Here is a 19,092-nt window from a genome sequence, read left to right as displayed (position 1 = left end):
CTTGCTAGGTGGTTCACAACACAATGCAGGCCCAGCTGGGCAGCTTCTTCAAATTTCAAGTGTTGTTAAACTTGAGAATGTATCAAGTATTGTATTAAATGTTGTTCAGTTTCCATTTTTAAGAGTTTTAAAACGCAACTCTGCCAATTTTGGTTAGGTTTAATACCTTCGAAAGTAATACTAGAATTAAAACAAAATGCTTATGTTGAATGATGTATCCCCACTATCTAGTTACGTACTATTAGATATCGCCTTTTTCCTTCTATAGCTAGAGTTTATGGTACATATATGTATAACTGCACCATGAAGGAGAGCATTATCCAATCTTTTAACCAATTCTAATACAAAATCTTATCAAACACACACACACACAAATAACAACATTAAATGAGCTCTGAAGTACAAAACGTGTACTTCCCTTTTAGCCTAGCTCAGTTCTTCTCTTTATATTTGTCCAATTTTTTGTCTGCTAACAGCTTCATTTACCAAAAAACAAATGACTTAAGACACAAACTAGCTGCAATTGACCCCCAAAGCATCACTTAACGGTAACTGGCTGTCAGTGTCTGCCTGGGCGTGTGTGTGTGAGTAAGTATGACCTTCAGCAAACAAAATTCACTTATTTCAAAGCAACAACAACAACATTTATCACACACACACACACACACATACACCAAGAAGAATAACAATTTGAAGTGCGTTCGTCCATTTACATAATTGTCACACGGACTGTTTGCTGTGGCCGCTTGATGTCTATGCCATTAACTGACTGCAGCCACTGTTGCTGGTTGCTGCTTGCTGCTTGGCACCACTAACAACAACAAGAATTCAATTTGCTTTGCTAAGTTATATTGTTGTTGCTCTTCAAAATGTAATTAACCTCAAGTTGGAGCGTTTTTTTTTTTTTGGTTTCGACCTTTTTTTTTGCGCCATTTTAAGAACGACGACTTGGCGTAATTAAGCAAAGCTAAAAGTTCATGTTAATTGTCCAGCACGACAAAACTTGAGCAGGTACACTTACACACACACACATACACACACATGCACAACAATTATGCTCCGAAAAGGTCAAAGACTAAAAGAATTGTCAACCGTGGACAGGCCAGGGTTGATATGGGTTTTGGGGCAATCCAGGCGAGGGGCTGAGGGCATAGCGTACTCAAGGGGAAGAGCAATAGTGCTGTGGTGCTAAGAGGGTCTTGAGGGGGGGTGGGGGAAGGGGGGTGCTTGTACATATCTGAAGTTGAGTCATTGAAGCGGCCGCTTTTGTTAGGTTCTGTCGCACGGCGGAAGCAACGAACGACGACTTTTTGTTGTTCTGTTTTTTGTTTTTTTTTTTGTTTTTGCTTGTGCTTTGTTATTTGCTGCCTGCCTATCTCTGTTTCGTACTCTTTCGCTCTTGCTTGTGTTTTTATTATTATTATTTTAGCAAAATGCCGTTAGATTTGTGCGAACACACGGTGTGAATGATACTTTAATTACATGAGTACAACAACAACGCATAGAACAAAGTAAGACCCAAAAAAAGAAAAAAAAAAACAAACTTGAATTATCATGAAAATTAAACATGCACAGATTTTTGGCAAGAGCGAAAGAGCCCGCAGCATAAAAAGAAAGAGAGAGATTTGTAGAGAGGGCGAGAACGTTGAGCAGTTGCGTAGTCAGATCCTGAACGATAAGTTGCTGCTTTTAGAATTCGCAGCGGAAATCTAAAAGATTCTTCTCAAGAAAAACAGAACCGAGATCCAAGCACAAAACAGCAACAATATATGTATAAGTTGTGTAACTCAGAGCACTCACAATTTAATACCATCTTAAGGCGATCCCTAACAAAGGTTTAAGCATAGAAAGTTAAATATGTGTTTAGTATTTAAATGTTAGGAGCATAACTGGGGAGTTTGATTAAGATAAATTGTTGAACAAAAAAGTTTTTCATGCAAGAACTCAGCTTTCAAACGATTGCTCTTATGAAACTTTGATATAAGTTCTGTTTGCAGCATAAATAATGGTAAAAACCGAGTTTTATCAACATAATTTCAAAACTAGATGAACATGGCTATATCCAGTCGGCTAGCGATAATGATCAAGAATGGGGTCGGAGACATCTTCTTTATTATATAATTATAATACTCTCTGCAATAGTATAAAAAGCAGTCTGTCTACACTTGCAACAAATCACCTGCAACTGAAGAAACCTCCTTGTGGTTTAATAATTTGTTAGCAGCCTGGCGGTTGGCATGAGTACCTTATAAAAGAAATAAATAATGTACATATATATATATACATAAATATATATATATATATATATCTGTTTGTAATAGTACACACCCAGCTTAAAGTGATGGATCAATTGTTTGAATATTGTGATGCAGCTGCGGTCGTCGTGCTCCATCGTAGAACTTGAGTCCGGCAAAGTGTTCGATGTCACGGATATTGGATATGAATGAGCTCAATTCCAGATTGTTGTCGATATCGGCATTCGGTAAGACATAACCCTCCATATAGGGCAGATCGTCGCGTTCCTTGCATTCGGCAATGATCACTTTGAAGAAATGTGTGGGCACCGCCACAGTGTTCATGCCAATGACCTGATGTCGTATCGCCCAATTCCGGAACGTAATGCGTTCCGGCATGAACAACGGCCCTGTGTAAACGTATACCGAGCCGCATTTAATCGTCAGCTCTCGGATATAGGCCTCTAAGCGTGTCCATATCTTTGACTTGAGGCCATGACTCAATGGCGCTATGTTTGGCAATATGAAAGTTTCAATATATTTGCTGGGATCACAGCGATAGTTGTGTGGCGATGCCAGATGGCCTCCAATCCACTCGCTATTGCGATAATCCAGTTGACTGGCACGGAATATAAGCGGTATGCTTGAATCGATCAGAAATTCGGCTGGCTTCTGCACAATGGTCGCTGGCGTCTCAGTTAAACATTCGCTCTCCAAATGCTCGCACACCCAGTGCGCAATGCGATTGCGTCGATCATAAGAGAGCACAAAATTTCGATAGACGTGCACATCATCCAATCCCGGAAAGCCGTACTTCATCAGTGTGGCTACATGCGCGGAATCCGGCAGCTGGCTCGTGTCATGGCCCAGCGAGAAGGTGAAGAACATGGTCTGTGGCAAGATGTTCAGCGTTGAAAGAAACAAGAAAATTATATGTTACATCTACGAGTCGATATGACATAGGTTCACTAAACTCGCAGTGAAGGTGTTTTCATAAAAATGAGTCAAAAGTTGAGTTAAGTGCAATTTGTATACTTTGAATCCATAAATGATCTTTCCAACTTACCACTGCTTGCATATTATTTTGAAACCATTTCATATAGTTGGCAAAAACAGAATCGACTTCATCTGTAATCTGGTTAGTTTGATCACCGCTTAAATTGATGTTATTTTCACTTGGCTCCGCAACGTGAAACAGTGGGGCGGTTTCAAATAATGCACGCGGATGCCCCACTAATCTCAGCTATATACATATATAATTAGAATATTTGTGGTGGTCAGTTGGCGACTTACCGCATCGAAAATTTGCTGACGACGCTGATAGATATATGGATCGTTTGCCATAGTCGATTGTATGTTGCGATACGATGCATCCTGTTGCAGCACGGCGCCCACTATAAATCCCAATAATCCCGTTAGCGCGGCCAATGCAATAGGCAGTGTTAGAGATGGCACTACCATCTGGACAAGTTTCTGATACCAACCTACATAAACATTGATCTATATAAGAGCTGCAGAGCTGCTGTCGGTCTGTTGACGCAAAATTTGGATCTCTACTTCGAACGATTGCTGGGAAGCAGTTGTACAACTTTTATGTGTTTTCTAAAATCAAACATTTTTGTTAGGCTAATTGAAAGTAAAATCAAATTTTACATTAAATAATCAACGATAGTTTTCCATATGATTCAGTGTACGTGTGTATAACTAACAAGTTTAAATTTTGTGATAAATGCAGTCTCAAAGGAAAAAAAAAACAATTTTAAAATTACATTCATTTAGAATTTGACAGACCTATGCCCTTTTTAATACGCATTAAGTTTGTTTCTAATATCAGTGTAGATTTAAGGCATATTTAAAAGATCTACGCTTATAAAAACTACGAAACAACGCCCCTTGACCAAGCTAAAGGCATTGGCAGCGCGGAGCCTTCCCCATTGACCCTCACCCAAATTGGCAGAGCCACAGCCCTGGCACGCAAGCTCTAATAAAACATTAACTATCTATCGCAGTAGACGATGAACTAACTGGCCATTTACCCACACTAATGCAAACATACATATGCATATACATATTTGTGTGTACATACATTTATTAATATGCGGCTGCAACTACAAAAAAATAAAAAAAATAAAATAAAAAAAAAATAAACGGAGCCGCTATCAGCCATGAGAAGCACGAGAATTTCGCATAAATTTACTTCGCGTCTGAGCAACAGACTTGGACTCAATGGCAGAGTCGGCGGCACAGTCGGAGTTGGTGGCAACAAAAAACGCACAGCGCCGTGCACATGGGCAACAAGAGCTATATAAAGTTAATGCGATCAGTGTTAGGAACTTAAAATGCCTTTAATACGCTTGCTGAGATTTGTGCTCAACGCTATTTAAATGTGGTTTGTGGCCTGATGTATTTGTTGGACGAATTAGATATGTTCTTAATTTTGTGAAAACAATGCTAAGCAGAACAACAAAAAACAGTCGAACTGAGATGCTAAAGGATAAAAGCAAAGAAAATATTTTAGGATTCCAATAAAATTGTAAAATTAAAAAAAAAGCTTATCTTAAATACAAAGAGTATTTGCACGTTGGCTTTACATCATAGAAATTAATATACTGCGATATTTTGTGAGAACAACCGCAAATGTGGTAAGCCACGGCGGAATTAGGCGGAAGCAGTATTAGTAGTAGCAAACGCACACACAAAAAAAAAATAATAATAATAAGAATACTAAAAAAACAGAACCCATAGAAAATAGGAAAACAAGAAGAGACGAGAATAAAAATACAAACTGAACAAAGCAGCTGAGCAAACCGATTGAAGCCAAACCAAACCTGCTGTAAGTAGTCATAAAAAGCGTTTGTGACATTTTATAGTTTCCGATAAAGAAAAACTTATGAACTATGATGCGAATTGATGGCAGTTGCTAAAAGACCGAAATATCTAAAGATCGTAAGATCAGAAGGAGATAAAAAAAAAAACGAGGCTGTTGCCCCAACCGGTGACAACTCGTAAATGCTGACAACAAGTGGCAAAACTGATTCGACTTCCGAACTTTCAAACATCGAATTTCTGTCTGTTTATTATGTTCCCTTCCCTCTTCTCATCCTATCCCACAACATATATTCCATTTATAATGAGCTAAAGCTACAAATTATGTGCATGCCTCACGAGCTTAGCTTCAGCATCATCTTCATCTTTATTCGTGAGGGATCAATTGAAATGGTCTCAATGGAGCTTCGAAACTTGTCAATAGATTCTAAAAGATCAAATATCAAATGGTTTCAGTAAAAAATTTTGTTGTTGGCCCACGCCACGCCCAAGTTCCGAATCGATTTGCGTAGGTCTTCATTTTGTTAATGGGATCTAAATTATCACACCCAAGGATTGAATGTTGCTTGGATTAGTGCTCCCAAAATAGCTGGGTGGTATCGAGTCCAAGTGGGCAGTAAGCTGATCAGCTCTAAACGTTGTTTTGTTTAGTTAAACAGTTGACCTGATAATGGACCCGAGCTAAGCCAAAACTCGCCTCCACAAATATACAAAAAATGTGTAGTAGCTTTATCTGTATCTTTGTTGCTGGCAGTACATAAGTTGAAGCCTGCTGGATGTAAATCACATAGCAGAGGAATCACCGGTCGACAGATAACTTCTTGTCAGGTGGGATGAGATGGTTTAAAGCTTTCCATAGCCATAAGCTTATCAAAACTGTATACATTTTTAAGAGCAATGCATTTTTGATTATGGTTCGACCTCTAAAATAATGCTGGATTTCAATTTGGGCCCACGATTTTTCCTCGATATTCATTTGAATTGCAAGGACGACTTTGTTTTGTCGCTTTACCATTGACAACGTATACCAACCCCCACTTCTTTTTCTTTAATTGATTATGACACTTACGATCGACACGCCAATATATCTACAGATACTAGAGTTGACATAATAAATTTACTTTTTACTTTATTATAATAAGCTTGTCTTATTTTTTAGATATTGTTTGCCATTCATCTTGAAAATAATCATTGCATATGGTCTCTGCTATTTACTTGTTTTCAAATGTTTATATATAGCCCAAAAATAAGTTTAACTCATGTCATTAAGCACACACGCACACACACTCCATGTGGCAACAGTTGAAAGAAATGCAAATTATTGTTGCTGTCGTTGTTGTTGTTGCTGTTGTTGCAAGAGAAGAGCTGGCAGGCCAGCTGGAATTTGGAGTGTTTAGCATGGTAAATGTTGCGATTATAAATTTAAAAACCTATAATAAAGTCATTTGCTCTGGCCATGTGCAACAGACGGTTGCCGTTCTTGTTGGTGTTGCTGTTGCTTTTGATTTTGGTGCTTGCAGTGCGGTACAAATTTCGTGTCTGCCAGCAGCAGAAGCAAACGATGAGGAAGACAATGCTGTTGACAGTCCACACACAGGCAACAAGTAAGCAGGACACAGCCAGCAAGTACAACAACAATAACACAGCAACAATCGACAACGGCAAAAAAAAAAGCAAGCCACAAAAACAACAAGAACAACAACAATTGCAGTGGCAATAGCAACAGCATGTCGCGCTGATTATTGTGTTCAATTTTAATTTGTGCAACATTTTGTGTCCAAAATTGTTGTTGTTTTTTGCTTTTCTCTGCAGTTGCTGTTGGTGTTGTTGACAATTGCCTGATGTGGCGATGATTTGATTGTTGTTGCAACAATTGCTGCTGGTCAACTGTATCTGCATCTACTGTCTGCATCTGTATCTGAATCTGTGCACATATCTACAGGCTCTCGCTCTGATTGCCACTTTCTTTTAACCGTTTGAACCATGTCAAGAACTGAGTGTTGAGTGCATTTGAATGCTACTTGGGTATTGTGTTCACGAGTGTGAATAGCATTGAATACCATTAAAATATTTAGCGTTTTGATTCAAGTTTTTAATCTCGTTTTAATTAAACGCTCAAGCAATTTTGCACATGGAGCACAAGCGTTTAACAAGCAGGGACCCCCACACAACGAATACCAAATACAATTTACTGAATGTTTAATGCAAAATACATTAAATAAAATCAACAATAAACAAATCATAATAATAACAACCATGCCAAACAATACCATATAATGATAATACGAGTACAGACAACAATGGCAGCTACCTGCGCATTTTATTTCATTTTTTTGAGTGTATTCCAAAGAGTAATTCACTTTTGTCATTATATCTGTCATTCATCGTATATTTCGTTTTAATGAGACTTGATACAGCAGTTTCTTTTTATACTAGCTAGTTGATATAATTACAGCTAAGACAATTTTAGTCTTAGTACTATTCATGACATTCGAACCATTTTCAATAAATCCAACTTTCTCATCAAATCTACATCCATACAAAATCTGCTAGTGTATTGACACTTCGTCATCCCACAGTTTGGTTGAATCTTTTCTCTTGTTTCCATTGAGAACTGCGCTTGAGCTTGAGCAACCATTTAGTTACAGATACATTTGGCAGTTATAGATACAATGAATGCGATTGGGATCCAATTTCAGTTGCTATTGTTGCTGTTGTTGTCTTTCTCACAATTAAACAGATAATTTGTTGCCGCTGTTAGGAGAGCGCATGCGAATAAGTAATCAAGGTGCAAATCAAACCAAAAACCTAAAACAAACAAATAAGCGTGCTCGAGTTGATATTGTCCGACTATAAGATACTCTTTACACAACTAGGACACACATCGCGACAACAAAGATTAGATTGATAATAATATATTGAAGTCAAACGAGAGTCATTAAATCAATAAGTTTGGTCTTGCCTAAATACTGTCAGCCTTCGCACAAACCCAGAAGATTACTTCATTCAATTGAAACTTGCACTGGATTTAAGTTTGTACTGTCCAGAAGGTTAGTATTGGGAAGATTTTTTGCTCTGGTTGTTGTGATTTGATGCGCGCTTAGAAAACGAAAAAAAAAGATGAAATATATACCCTGTTTTCAGATATAGAATTTTTTAAGCTATCGTCTATTGACACCCCGTCGTAGGAGAACTGTGCTCCTATTAGCTTTTAATATCTTTAATTAAATTTAGTTACTTAAAGAAAACTAGCTATGGCTCAAATTAAGCGTTTCTAAAATTGTTTTACAGAGTATCGTTGAGTCAAGTAAAATAAGTCTAAGTCACATTTGCCACAGCTGCTCACTGGTCAAAGCCAGCAAATCGTGAGAGCTCCATACTCGTTGCCATTCATCCAATCCCCCAATCTCCCACCCCCCTGCAACGATTACCACCCTCGTCCCGTTTGCGTTGTTTTTGCAGCAACCGTCATCGTCTAAATTTGATGCCGAGTGCTTTTTAATTGTCAGCCTCAAGTGCTTTTCGAATGTGCGAACTTAATAAATCGTTTTCAATATTATTTGTACCGTTTTGTTGCTTGTTGCCATTTATTTTTGTTGTTGTTGTTGTTTTTTTTTTTTTTTGTGTACAATACTATTTTGTGTGTCGGTAGATAGTGCGCTTTCGGAACGTAATTGAAGTGAGTCAAGTGACAAGACAAGACAACTTGAGCAGCTTTAGATATGCATATCAATTGCTTGAAACAATCAATTTGTTGTTGTCGTTGTTGTTGTTTTTTGTTTTGTTCTGCCTAACGCCCTTGGCAATCAATTTGCCACAGTTGGACAGGTGGACTGAACTGGATGGGAACAAGTGCCAGACGCTACAGACCTCTAATAAATTCCTCTAGAGCTTTACTTAAGACATGTTCGCTAATGAATATCGGATTCTATGGCTTCAGATTTATTTGAGCTTAGAATTTCATTTTGACATTAAGCATGCGAGTAATTTGAGTTATTAGTCGCGCATGTATGTACATGTGTCTATTATGATTATGTCAGGAAATGGCAAATGCATTAACGAAGGCACTCTAGGAATTTATATATAAATAGACCTAAGTCGAATATATATTTATATATTTTCGATTCAAGTGCAAAACGAATACAAATGGAATATTTTCTTAGATTGACCCCGTTTATTCTAGATTGAATTAAATTAATTCATTTGCGATTGCAGGTTAGGCTTTATTTTGAATTTCAGAATGAAAAATGCTATAATCGAGATTCGTCAATTTATTATTTACTGGCTGTCAGATATATACTAATTGTTCTTTTTATTTTGCTGTAGACAGTGCCTGCAGAAATTGAAATACTTTATTGAGTGATCTTTTAGTTAGTTGTTATTGGTATTCGTGCATTCAGTATGTGAATGGCTATTTATGTCTATGAATGCCGAACGATGAATGCTGAATAATTTGCAGCCAAGTTTGGCAGACAGAACTTGTCTTGACTTGAGATGTTATATTTGCTGCAATTGCAACTGTAGTTGGGGATGCAGATGCGTACAAGAGGCAGGGAAAACAAACGCCAGTTAGCCAGTTGCGTCAATATGGTATGCCAGTAATACCAGTTGTGCTATGAAGCGGTTAAAAATATGCGTATCTACCAATACTCAATACCCTTTTAATATATTGCTGGTATGCATGCATATCGATCTTTCTTCAGCATTTTTTTCTTCTTCGTTTTTTATGCATTTGTCACTAGCGATTATGATTGTCGTCGCCTTGGCCAGGAAACGTGAGCCATTGGCCGATGCCTTAAAACCCGTTCCCAGTGACGTCTAGTCTTGGACAACAGGCCACAGCCAACATCCAACAACCAACAACGAATAATAACAGCAAATTTGCTTTCAGGCAATAAACATTGTTGTTAATTAGTCAAAATGTTGTCGAACCGGAACGTTAGCAACTTTCAAGCAAACGAAATGTTTCTATTAGATAATCGCCAAAAAAGCATCAGTGTCCGTTTGCATGCAAACAAATGGTTGAGTCTACTTATTATCAACAATTTATTGCAATCAAACAGGCGAACCGACACTCTAACAATCTGTCAATACGCAATAGTTTTTATAACTAAGTGCTTCATTTCTCAAGCAAGTGTATCTCCGTACAGCATACCTTATTAGCAGCAAATACTCGTAGTTTGCTAAATATTGAGTGCGGACTAGACAGATCGAGCATATTTAAAATATGTTCCGTTCCGTATCAAATTTCCAAAAGAAACAATCCTTTATATGTGTATCTCATATAGCTTAACTTGTTCAGTAAATATCATGAATATTAAAAAATAAATAAATGCAAAAGTTATGCCATAATTAATATGTACTGGGTATTTTGTAGAACAGCACCGGCGGCAATTCACTGATTTATGCTCTATTCGATTAGCCTTTGCTCCAATTTGTGCCAAGTGCTTCTAACGGCAATCAATGAATGCAAATTTGCAACGCCATTGCGGGAACAGGGAGTAGGCAGCAGGGAGCCTACTTCACAGCGCTGAGCTAAGCGAAGTTGGGCCTCAAATTGTACATAACTCACACTATATGCTGCAGATCGATATATACGATCGTTCAAGCATACATATGTATGTATCCAAATAGCCGCAATTTTATACATTTGTTTCATTTGCTTCGATATGCATAGCACGTACTCACAAGCTGCCTTCTGCGTTTCTATTGCTCGATGAATGAAGCATATTAAGTAGCTGTTTTGATTCTATAGCTGGAACAGAGATCAGCGAAATATGGTTATCAGTAAAGATCGCTTGATTTTCTACGAAATGGTGCAACAACATTTTGCACCCATCCCAACAGTATCTTAAGATAAGTTAGATTCTTGTGATTTCGTATTCAGTTTTTAATTTTATACGACAATTATTTAAGAACGAATAGTACGAATAGAATAGTTTTCAAATCCGATTGTGCTTGAATTGTGAAAAAACCAGAAAAAAAGCTGAAGAACTTGGTATGCGATAATTTCAACTAACTCGTGCTCGTATTCATCGATACTTGCCGGTCTGCTGTGTCTGGCAAGCTTGTAGTGCAAATTTAAACATCAAATTGATTTGAACATGAACGAAATCTATAACAGTGGATGGCAACAGCAACAATTGCAATTGTCTGCGGCACGTTATCAGCAATAAAAGCAACAAGAGCAACAACAACAACAACGGGCTGAACAGATAAAGCTAAAGTGTTTACGATCTGTTTAATGTTGTGCTCGAATCGCAACCACGGAGCACAAGCACAAACACAAAGCAGTGAGCAGTGAGCAGATGAAGCTGCATGTTGCAAGTCCATGCCATTGTCCATATTTCAACTGGCGGCTGCAGTTAGTGGGGCTCTGTGCCGATCTGGAAAAACTTGTAACCTTGCAGCCTTGTCATCATCATCATCATCATCATCATTATCATCGTCAACATGCAGAGGTTGGCAGGCAACGGAACGACCATCCAACGATTCACCAGCGGATCGGGAGAATGAACGAACGGACGAGCGGACGACTCACCGAACAACCGCGCAAATCTTGTTGGCATTTTTCAACCATTTCCTTTTTGTGGCAACAACTATATGAGGCAGCATTGTGTGTGTGTGTGGCTTGCTGCTAAAATTATGTTCGATATCAATTTCGCGTGGACACATGCCAAAAGACACGCAACGCCACCAAACACGCGCACCACATTTCTACGTCTTTTTCTCAGTCGCCCTCCCTCTGTCTATCTCATTCTCTCTCTATATATGAATATATATCTCTTTCTTTCTCTCTATATATTTGTATATGTATATCTATCTTTCTCACTGACCGGATCGCAGTGCAATGCATCGTAATGGAATGGGTTCGGCATGGGGTTTGGCATGTGTTTTTGTTTTGTGGTTTGTCCAAATAAAATACACACACACATAGAAATGTCAGCGTAATGTAATTGAAAATCGCTAGACGCGATTCGTAGCTAGCTTCTAAAGTTGAGAATTTGCCAAAGCTGTTGTTGCTGTTGGGGTTTGCTTTACCTCTACTGCCCTCTATAAAACCCCGGCCAGTAGGAAGTAATTACGGCATGTGGATAGCACAGCAAAGCAACTTCAACTTCAAATTCAGCTTCAACTGCTTTAAAATTAGCGTACGCGTTGGGTAAATACTCACTTTATAGATTTGTGCGTGTTCTTGTCTTTTCCTACGGTTGTTGCTCTCGTTGTTATTGTAGCAGTTATAGCTGTTGTTGTTGTTGTAGTAGTGGTAGTAGTAGTTGTAGTTGGTTCAGTTTGGTTTTGGTATTCCGCCTGGGGCCATGGATATTTGATAGTACCGACGTGGGCGTGTCGCAGCCAGTGGGAAGTGGCCAAGTGGCCAAGTGGCTAAGTAGTAAGAATGCCAACGCACTTTGATTGGCTCTTTGTCCAAATATCGAGCAGTAGCCATCAAATGCGTAAGTTGTCTAAAAATGTTGATTCCTCATATCTGGAGGCAGCTCGGATGTTCGGCTCTACCAGTACTGTGATCTGTGGGCTGGAATCGACATAGGAAGTGGTAGCTCTTATCATTTAATGTTAACAATTGCCACACTTTGTCGCGATCTCTTTGCAGGTGTGGTTTATATTTATACAGGGCTCTTGAGAGAACACAAATACTTGTTTGTGTATTGTAATACAATCGTATTTTATTTTTAGTTTTATTTTTAAATAGTTAATGTATTTTTTGAACGTAATTTATTGTGAGCATTGAAAAAATAGCAACCTTTTATAACAAACGATTTTTTGTAGTATTTCTAATATAAGCTAATATAGCATATAATAATAATTACATATATATTTATATATTAGATGTATGTTTGTCTGTTTTCAATTATCAATACAAATATTCTCTTATTATCATATTTAATCGAATGAATAGTTTATTATTGTTACAAATCACATTCAATCAAATCACATATTTGCCGTATGTTAATATATTAATTTACTATACACACATCTGGTATTTTAATTAGTAGATAGACTTTCCAACAGTGAAATATATTTTTATTTATTTATTTTTTATTGAAATTATATGTAAGTGCATAAATTTGTAAGCTGCAAGGCTCTTGTGATGGCCCAGGCACAAGCGTGTAAATTTAAATTTAAAGCGCTGTTAACCACTAACAGCGTACACTTCGGGCATTATATAATACAAGTTCTCAGGAATATTTTAGTCTGCAGGAGCCAGGTGAATCACGAGCAATACTCGTATATTAACATTGAGCTCATTAACATAAATCAGTCAAGTTTACTTCAAGCCATTGTCTATATGCACACAACATTGTAATAGTAGTAGTCGTAGTAGTAGTAGTAGTAGTAGTAGTAGTAGTAGTAGTAGTAGTAGTAGCTTTGTACGCTTTGCGAGTGTGCAGAGCATGGCGAAAGAAAGATATTCGTATATAGGTCAGTTTGTTGAGGAGCCGCTAAAGCACGCCCCACAACTGGCATACACATGCACGTACACGTAGAGGTACATAGATCTGTTGCATACAACCCCCCCTTGGGCCAGCTGTGCTGCACGCTTTGAACGTTACAGTATTTCATGGTCATTCATTTTGGCCATTTTGGTTAGCCATATATTTAGGCGGCTCAATGCGCTAATAAAGTGCTCAAAAGTGCGCTTCAGTCAAGCACAGGTGTGTTGCACTGTGTGTATGTGTGTGCGTGCAGCACATGCATAACCATGCATCCATAACTCTTAAATGATGAGTGCCTCAGTTGAAGCTGTTGCCGAAGCCAAAGTCACAGCCATGTCGGCAGCTTGAGCATTTTTGCTTTTATCTCCGAGTGCTGAGCGCAAGCGTAGAACATTTTAGATATCTGTGGCAAATGCATAAAATCTTATAATTTGCGCACGTGTTAATCAGACATTGTGCTGCACGGAATTCTAGCGCCAAGCAAGCTAACAAACACTCCTCAGTTGCCAGGTTGCTCGCTTGCCAGGGTACTAGCCTGCAGCATCACAAATTTAGATAGTTCTTTGCCATAGGAAAACACACAAAAACAACAACAACAAGAACAAGAACAACAAGAAGAAGAACAAAAAGCTGGAGAGACGAACGCTTGCTTGGACATTGCATGGCTAAGTAACAATTTTAAGCTAATGATGTGCTCATATTTAAGTTAGCTGAAATGCTTTTAGTGCACAATTCAAGCAATCACGGCCAGTGATCTTTGTATACCCTCCCAGTCCAATATTTTAAAAAAGGTTTTAAAATATGAAAATATACATTAAAATTAAAGCTAAAGTTATAAATTAAATTATATACAATATGTGTACATACATTAAAATCTAGATTTGAAATAAATTCAAAATGAAATAAATTAAATGAAAAGGATTGGTGAAACCAAGAAAGACGCATTTCAGCAAGTCTTTAAATATCATTCGATTTTCAGCATGTTTGAATAAAGAACAAAACATATTTAATGTCCAGAGAGGGAGTGAGAAAAAGAGAGTTGGGAACGTGACTACAGGGTATCTGTTAGTTGAGACAGTTTCGAGCTTCCTTTGGCCTGTTACTGTTGTTGTATTTGCTCAGGTGCCCAGTCAGGTGCTGGGGCTTGGTTCTTGGACCGCATGCTGTTGCATTTAATGATTGCACGCCTTGACTTTGGCAATAAAACAAATTTGTGCCCATAATTTTTGAAATTCAAATAACAAATGCTGCAGTTGCAGCAGCAACAATCGCAGCAACCGGAGACAACTTTTGCCAAATGGCCAATGCGATGTCGCCTCTCCGATTTTTGCGAGTCTGTTATTTTTTTCATTTTTTTTTTCCTGCAACTTGTTTGCATTGAAAATTTATTGTTACGCAGTTTGGCCACTGAAATGACCGGAGTCAGCAAGCCGCCAATCCGAAGAGTCGATGGAAGCTCTTGAGAGCGAGCGCGCGTTTGGCTTCTTGGCCAAACGATTTATGGCATTGCTGCAATTGTTGCCAACTGTAAATGCTGCGGCAAACAAGTCAATTGAATTTATTTCGTTTATAAATTGCCTCGTCGCAGAAAGCAGCAGCAGCAGCAGCAGCAATAGCAGCAGCAGCAGCTGCTGCCTGCAACTGCTGGCCAACGCCTCAAGTGTCAATTGGGCTGAAAACTCTTCTTGCTGCTTGATAGTTGCAAGTTGTTACTGATGCTATTGCTGTTGCTGTTGTAGCTATTGTTGCTCCTTGACAGTTGCAGCTGATTGAATGCACACGCGTTGCCAAGACAAATCACTGAACGATTTGACAACAGACACACAAATCTCTAGCGCCCAAAAACACTCGCAAATCTTGCGCAAATCTATGCAGTGGCTTCTGCTGCTTCCTCTTCTTCTTTGTCCAATGCTGCTGCTGATGTTGCTGCTGCTGCTTCTTTTGCTTCTTTTTTCTTAGGGGAACTCAAGTTTTGCAGCTGTGCCACACGGTGCGCGTGATTTACGCTTTTTCCGCTTGCTGTTTGTTGGTTTCTTGTTTGTTGTTTGCTGTTTGTCGCTGTCTTGTCGTGTTGTTTAGTTGTTTCGTTGTTGTCTCTGTTTATATTTGTGGCCATCCAAAAGTCAACATAATGCAATTTGCATATGATTCAAAAACCAAAAAAAAGCAACGCTTCCTTTCACAAAAACCTGGAACTTTCAAATTGCGAGCACAACACACGCACACATGGACAGAAATTAGCGCAAAAAGACCTTTGAATTTCCTTGCTCATAAACAAAAGACTTAGGCAACGAACTTGCTTTCACAACAAACTCACAAACGCACACACATAACAAATTATTGATTTATAGTTAAAAAACATATGTACATATATAAAACCACACACAAATTGAGCTGTTGTTGCTACATCGTAACATCATGAGTTTTTACTACGCAGTTGACAGCCAAATTTATTTTTAAAGAACTTGTCCCATAAACTGTGTGTGGCTCAATTCATGCTCATTTGCATTTTAAGGTTTATGCCTGGGTGCATAAAATGCTCTACTTTGCTTTCTGATCCTACAATACACTTGTATGTGGTGATTCTTCTCGAAGTTATTAGAACTACAATCTTTGAATTTGGTATATATATATGATTGTAAATGTCAGGTCTCTCTGCCATGCCCACTTACGTCTGTGGCAACTGAAGCTATAGACTAGCTCCTAAATCATAGAAGTTGTATTTTGTTTTTTAATTCAATCACTGAAGAATTCTTAAAACATTAGATACTTTATCCATAAGTCACAAGAAGGCGATTTTTCGGTTAGTTTCCATTACTGAAAATAGAGTATTGCACAGTCGGCAGATAGCGGCTAGAACCTTCAGATTTGTTTGATTCTGTTGGCCCATGGAGGCCAATGTGTCTTGGGACGATCGTAAAATTTTTAAGAGCCATACAATTAGTCATGACATTTGTCATAAAAGACATTCGAAAAATGGCCCAGCATAAAATCAGTGTGTGTGTGTGTATGTGTGTGTGTATGTGTGTGTGTGTGTGTGCTATATGTGTTTTCTTAATGGACGCACTTGTTTATTAATTTAAGTGTGGGGGTCCTAACTACAATAAAGATTTATACTGGCAGGATAACTGAGAAAAGTAAGAAGCATCTGTACAGTTAGTGTAAACAGTAAGCCATTTATTTGCTCTGTTTGATGCCAATTATTTAATTGCAGCTCCGGTTATCTATTGGAAGGTGTTTAGAAGTAGATCACTATATAAAGCAGCCCTTGATTAGACAAATATCGTGCTGAAAGATAATTGCCGATTATTTTGTACATTTTCTGTAAATTTGATACAAATTTTAGCAGTTTTTTTACATTTGTACCACATGTGACCAATTCTTATTGCAATCCCTATCATTATTGATTGAACTTTGAAGTGCTTTATATAGCTACCTTTTGTTCCAGTTGTTCAAGTATCTATTTGTTGTTGCTTTTGCTGCTACTTTCAATGGCAACTGTTGCTCGAATGCATAACAGAAATGCCAGCGAGTGACTTATTGACGCAGCATGATACACGATATTGCGGTAACAATTACACACAACATTTAACTAGGCGATAGATGGATGGATGTATGGATGAATGGATGAATGGATGGATAGATAGAAAGATGTATACCATACATATATAGTATGAGAAGCTAACAATGACAATGACAACTTTGTGCGTCAGCTCACGTACGCAATTGCGTTGATGATTGGAAAACGAAAGAAAATGCCAACCGATCAACAATTCTGAAGTTTTCAGCCCCGTTGACAACGCCCGTTCAAAGATGGAAAGAGAGAGGGAGAGCGTACGAGTGTGCGAGTGTGCGAGTGCGGGTAAAGTGTGATGAAGTCGCGTTGTCGGTTGTCTTAAGTCCGAGTTGGAGTTGGAGTTCGAGTCGCACACATAGCTCCACATAGTTCATTCAGGCAGCAGGCAACAACTGTGTGGCAGTTCCACGAAAGTGATTGATTACAATCGAAATGCGATGCAGAGCAAAATGCATGCGGCCAAAGCGATCAATTAAAACGACTGATGATGATCAATTATCGGGGCAAACGAAGAAGCTCGAAGATGAAGAAGAGCAAATGCCACAATTCCAATACCAATACCAATACCAATGCCAATCCCAACCATCCAAGTCATGATGCGTTTGCAACAGCTGCCGCCGCACTTGATTCAAAGTCAAAGCAAATGTCTATGGGAAGGATGACGATGACGATGCGAATGACTTTTGTGTTCGCATTCGGCTTTAGCCTTAGCTCTCCAACTACAGCTACAGCTCCAGCTTCAGCCTACAGTGTCAGCGTCATCGTTATCATCTCATTCTTATTCTGCTGCTTGTCATTGCCACTCTGTTCTTGTTTTTGTTGTTGCTGCAATCATTTTAACACATCATAAAGCGGCTTAAACTGTTTGCCTTGATCTTTGTTTGACGCCCGCCTCGATCGCCACACCTCCCCACCTCTCCCTTCCAAGAACATTATATAATCGGTTCACTACACGGATATCATATTTGAGAAAAGTTGTATTGCTTTTGGTAAAATTTGAGACAAAAAAAAAACCGTTAAAATTGGGCTCACTATTCACCTATGCATATGCATCTGTATATAAAAAGTCAGCGAAATGTTTTCAAAATAAACTCTGCCAACTTCATTTAATGGTGGTCAATCAATCTTTAAATTCATATGACATCAAGATGTATCTTGTTTTCTTTCTATTGAGCAATTGCATGCCTAAACTTTCCGCAATTTTCAATTTTCAAAAGCAATGCCTTTTCTTTAACATAGCTTGAACTCTACATAAAAATAGCATTTACATTTGGAAACAAGTTACTTGCTCGAAATTTATTTACTATGTCTGGCCCGAAAAAAGTATGATTATTTGAAACGGTGCAAAGTGCATTCGAGTGTTTGAAATTTAGATTTATGGGAATTTACTTACAGCCGTGTCGCAATTTGAGCTGATGATCAAACGAAGCGAATTCAATTGAACTGGATTATTTGGCCGTAGAACAGCTGAACTCGAACGAGCGATCGAGTTATTAGCTTTAATTAGATTTGCCTGTTAGCCATCAGCTTTTTTGCCATTGGCATTTGGTTCATTTATTTTAGCTATTTGCCAGCCATTGAATTCTCAGTCGCAAATCCAGAAATCGAAGTCTAGAGGCTACACAAATTTCCATTAGAGCTGGCCAAGCTAAGCTGTCAATTAAGGCGCTTCCACTTGGCTCTATCCGCGGCTTCGGCTAGCCAAAAGACTTTGTTCGCATTGATGGCTAATTAGCATAGCTAGCCGCTGTCTTCCACCTCAGTGTCAGTCTGGACACGGGTCTCATTCTGTATTGATCTCAGCCAAAAAAAAAAAAAGAAGAAAACCGGAGCAATAAACACATCAATGGCCCGCAGTCAGTTTTGGAGGCTTTTTGCAGATTGCGACCAGATGCGGGGCCCAATCAATAATAATTCGATTGCAATGGCAAAACTGGTAGAGAGCAAATAATGTAAATGTCGAGTACTCCTCCAATCTACCCATCTACAGTTCTAC

General features: G+C 38.5%; 1 protein-coding gene across 1 annotated transcript; it reads right to left on the bottom strand.

Annotated features, from left to right (window-relative positions):
- Window positions 1-2,101: 2,101 nt before the first annotated feature.
- Window positions 2,102-3,823, bottom strand: LOC6565703 (endonuclease G, mitochondrial). Its single transcript, XM_032738834.1, has 4 exons — window positions 3,528-3,823; window positions 3,301-3,477; window positions 2,329-3,125; window positions 2,102-2,245 (listed from the first exon to the last, which is right to left on the bottom strand). The coding sequence occupies exons 1-3, from the start codon at window positions 3,693-3,695 to the stop codon at window positions 2,334-2,336; spliced, it is 1,137 nt and encodes a 378-aa protein (XP_032594725.1). The 5' UTR covers window positions 3,696-3,823; the 3' UTR covers window positions 2,102-2,245; window positions 2,329-2,333.
- Window positions 3,824-19,092: the final 15,269 nt, after the last annotated feature.

This window comes from Drosophila grimshawi, unplaced genomic scaffold (genome assembly GCF_018153295.1).
Source record: "Drosophila grimshawi isolate 15287-2541.00 unplaced genomic scaffold, ASM1815329v1 contig_848, whole genome shotgun sequence".
Lineage (NCBI taxonomy): Eukaryota > Metazoa > Arthropoda > Insecta > Diptera > Drosophilidae > Drosophila > Drosophila grimshawi.
Note: the sequence above shows the minus strand (reverse complement) of the source record. Positions and strands in the feature narration are given on the sequence as shown.

Bases quoted from the DNA above. Each gene is read 5' to 3' on its own strand.
- LOC6565703 (XM_032738834.1), bottom strand. From the start codon at position 3,695: ATGGTAGTGCCATCTCTAACACTGCCTATTGCATTGGCCGCGCTAACG. The intron at 3,478-3,527 runs GTAAGTCGCCAA...ATATGTATATAG, and splicing joins GTCAGCAAATTTTCGATGCG to CTGAGATTAGTGGGGCATCC. The intron at 3,126-3,300 runs GTAAGTTGGAAA...ATCTTGCCACAG, and splicing joins AAAATAATATGCAAGCAGTG to ACCATGTTCTTCACCTTCTC.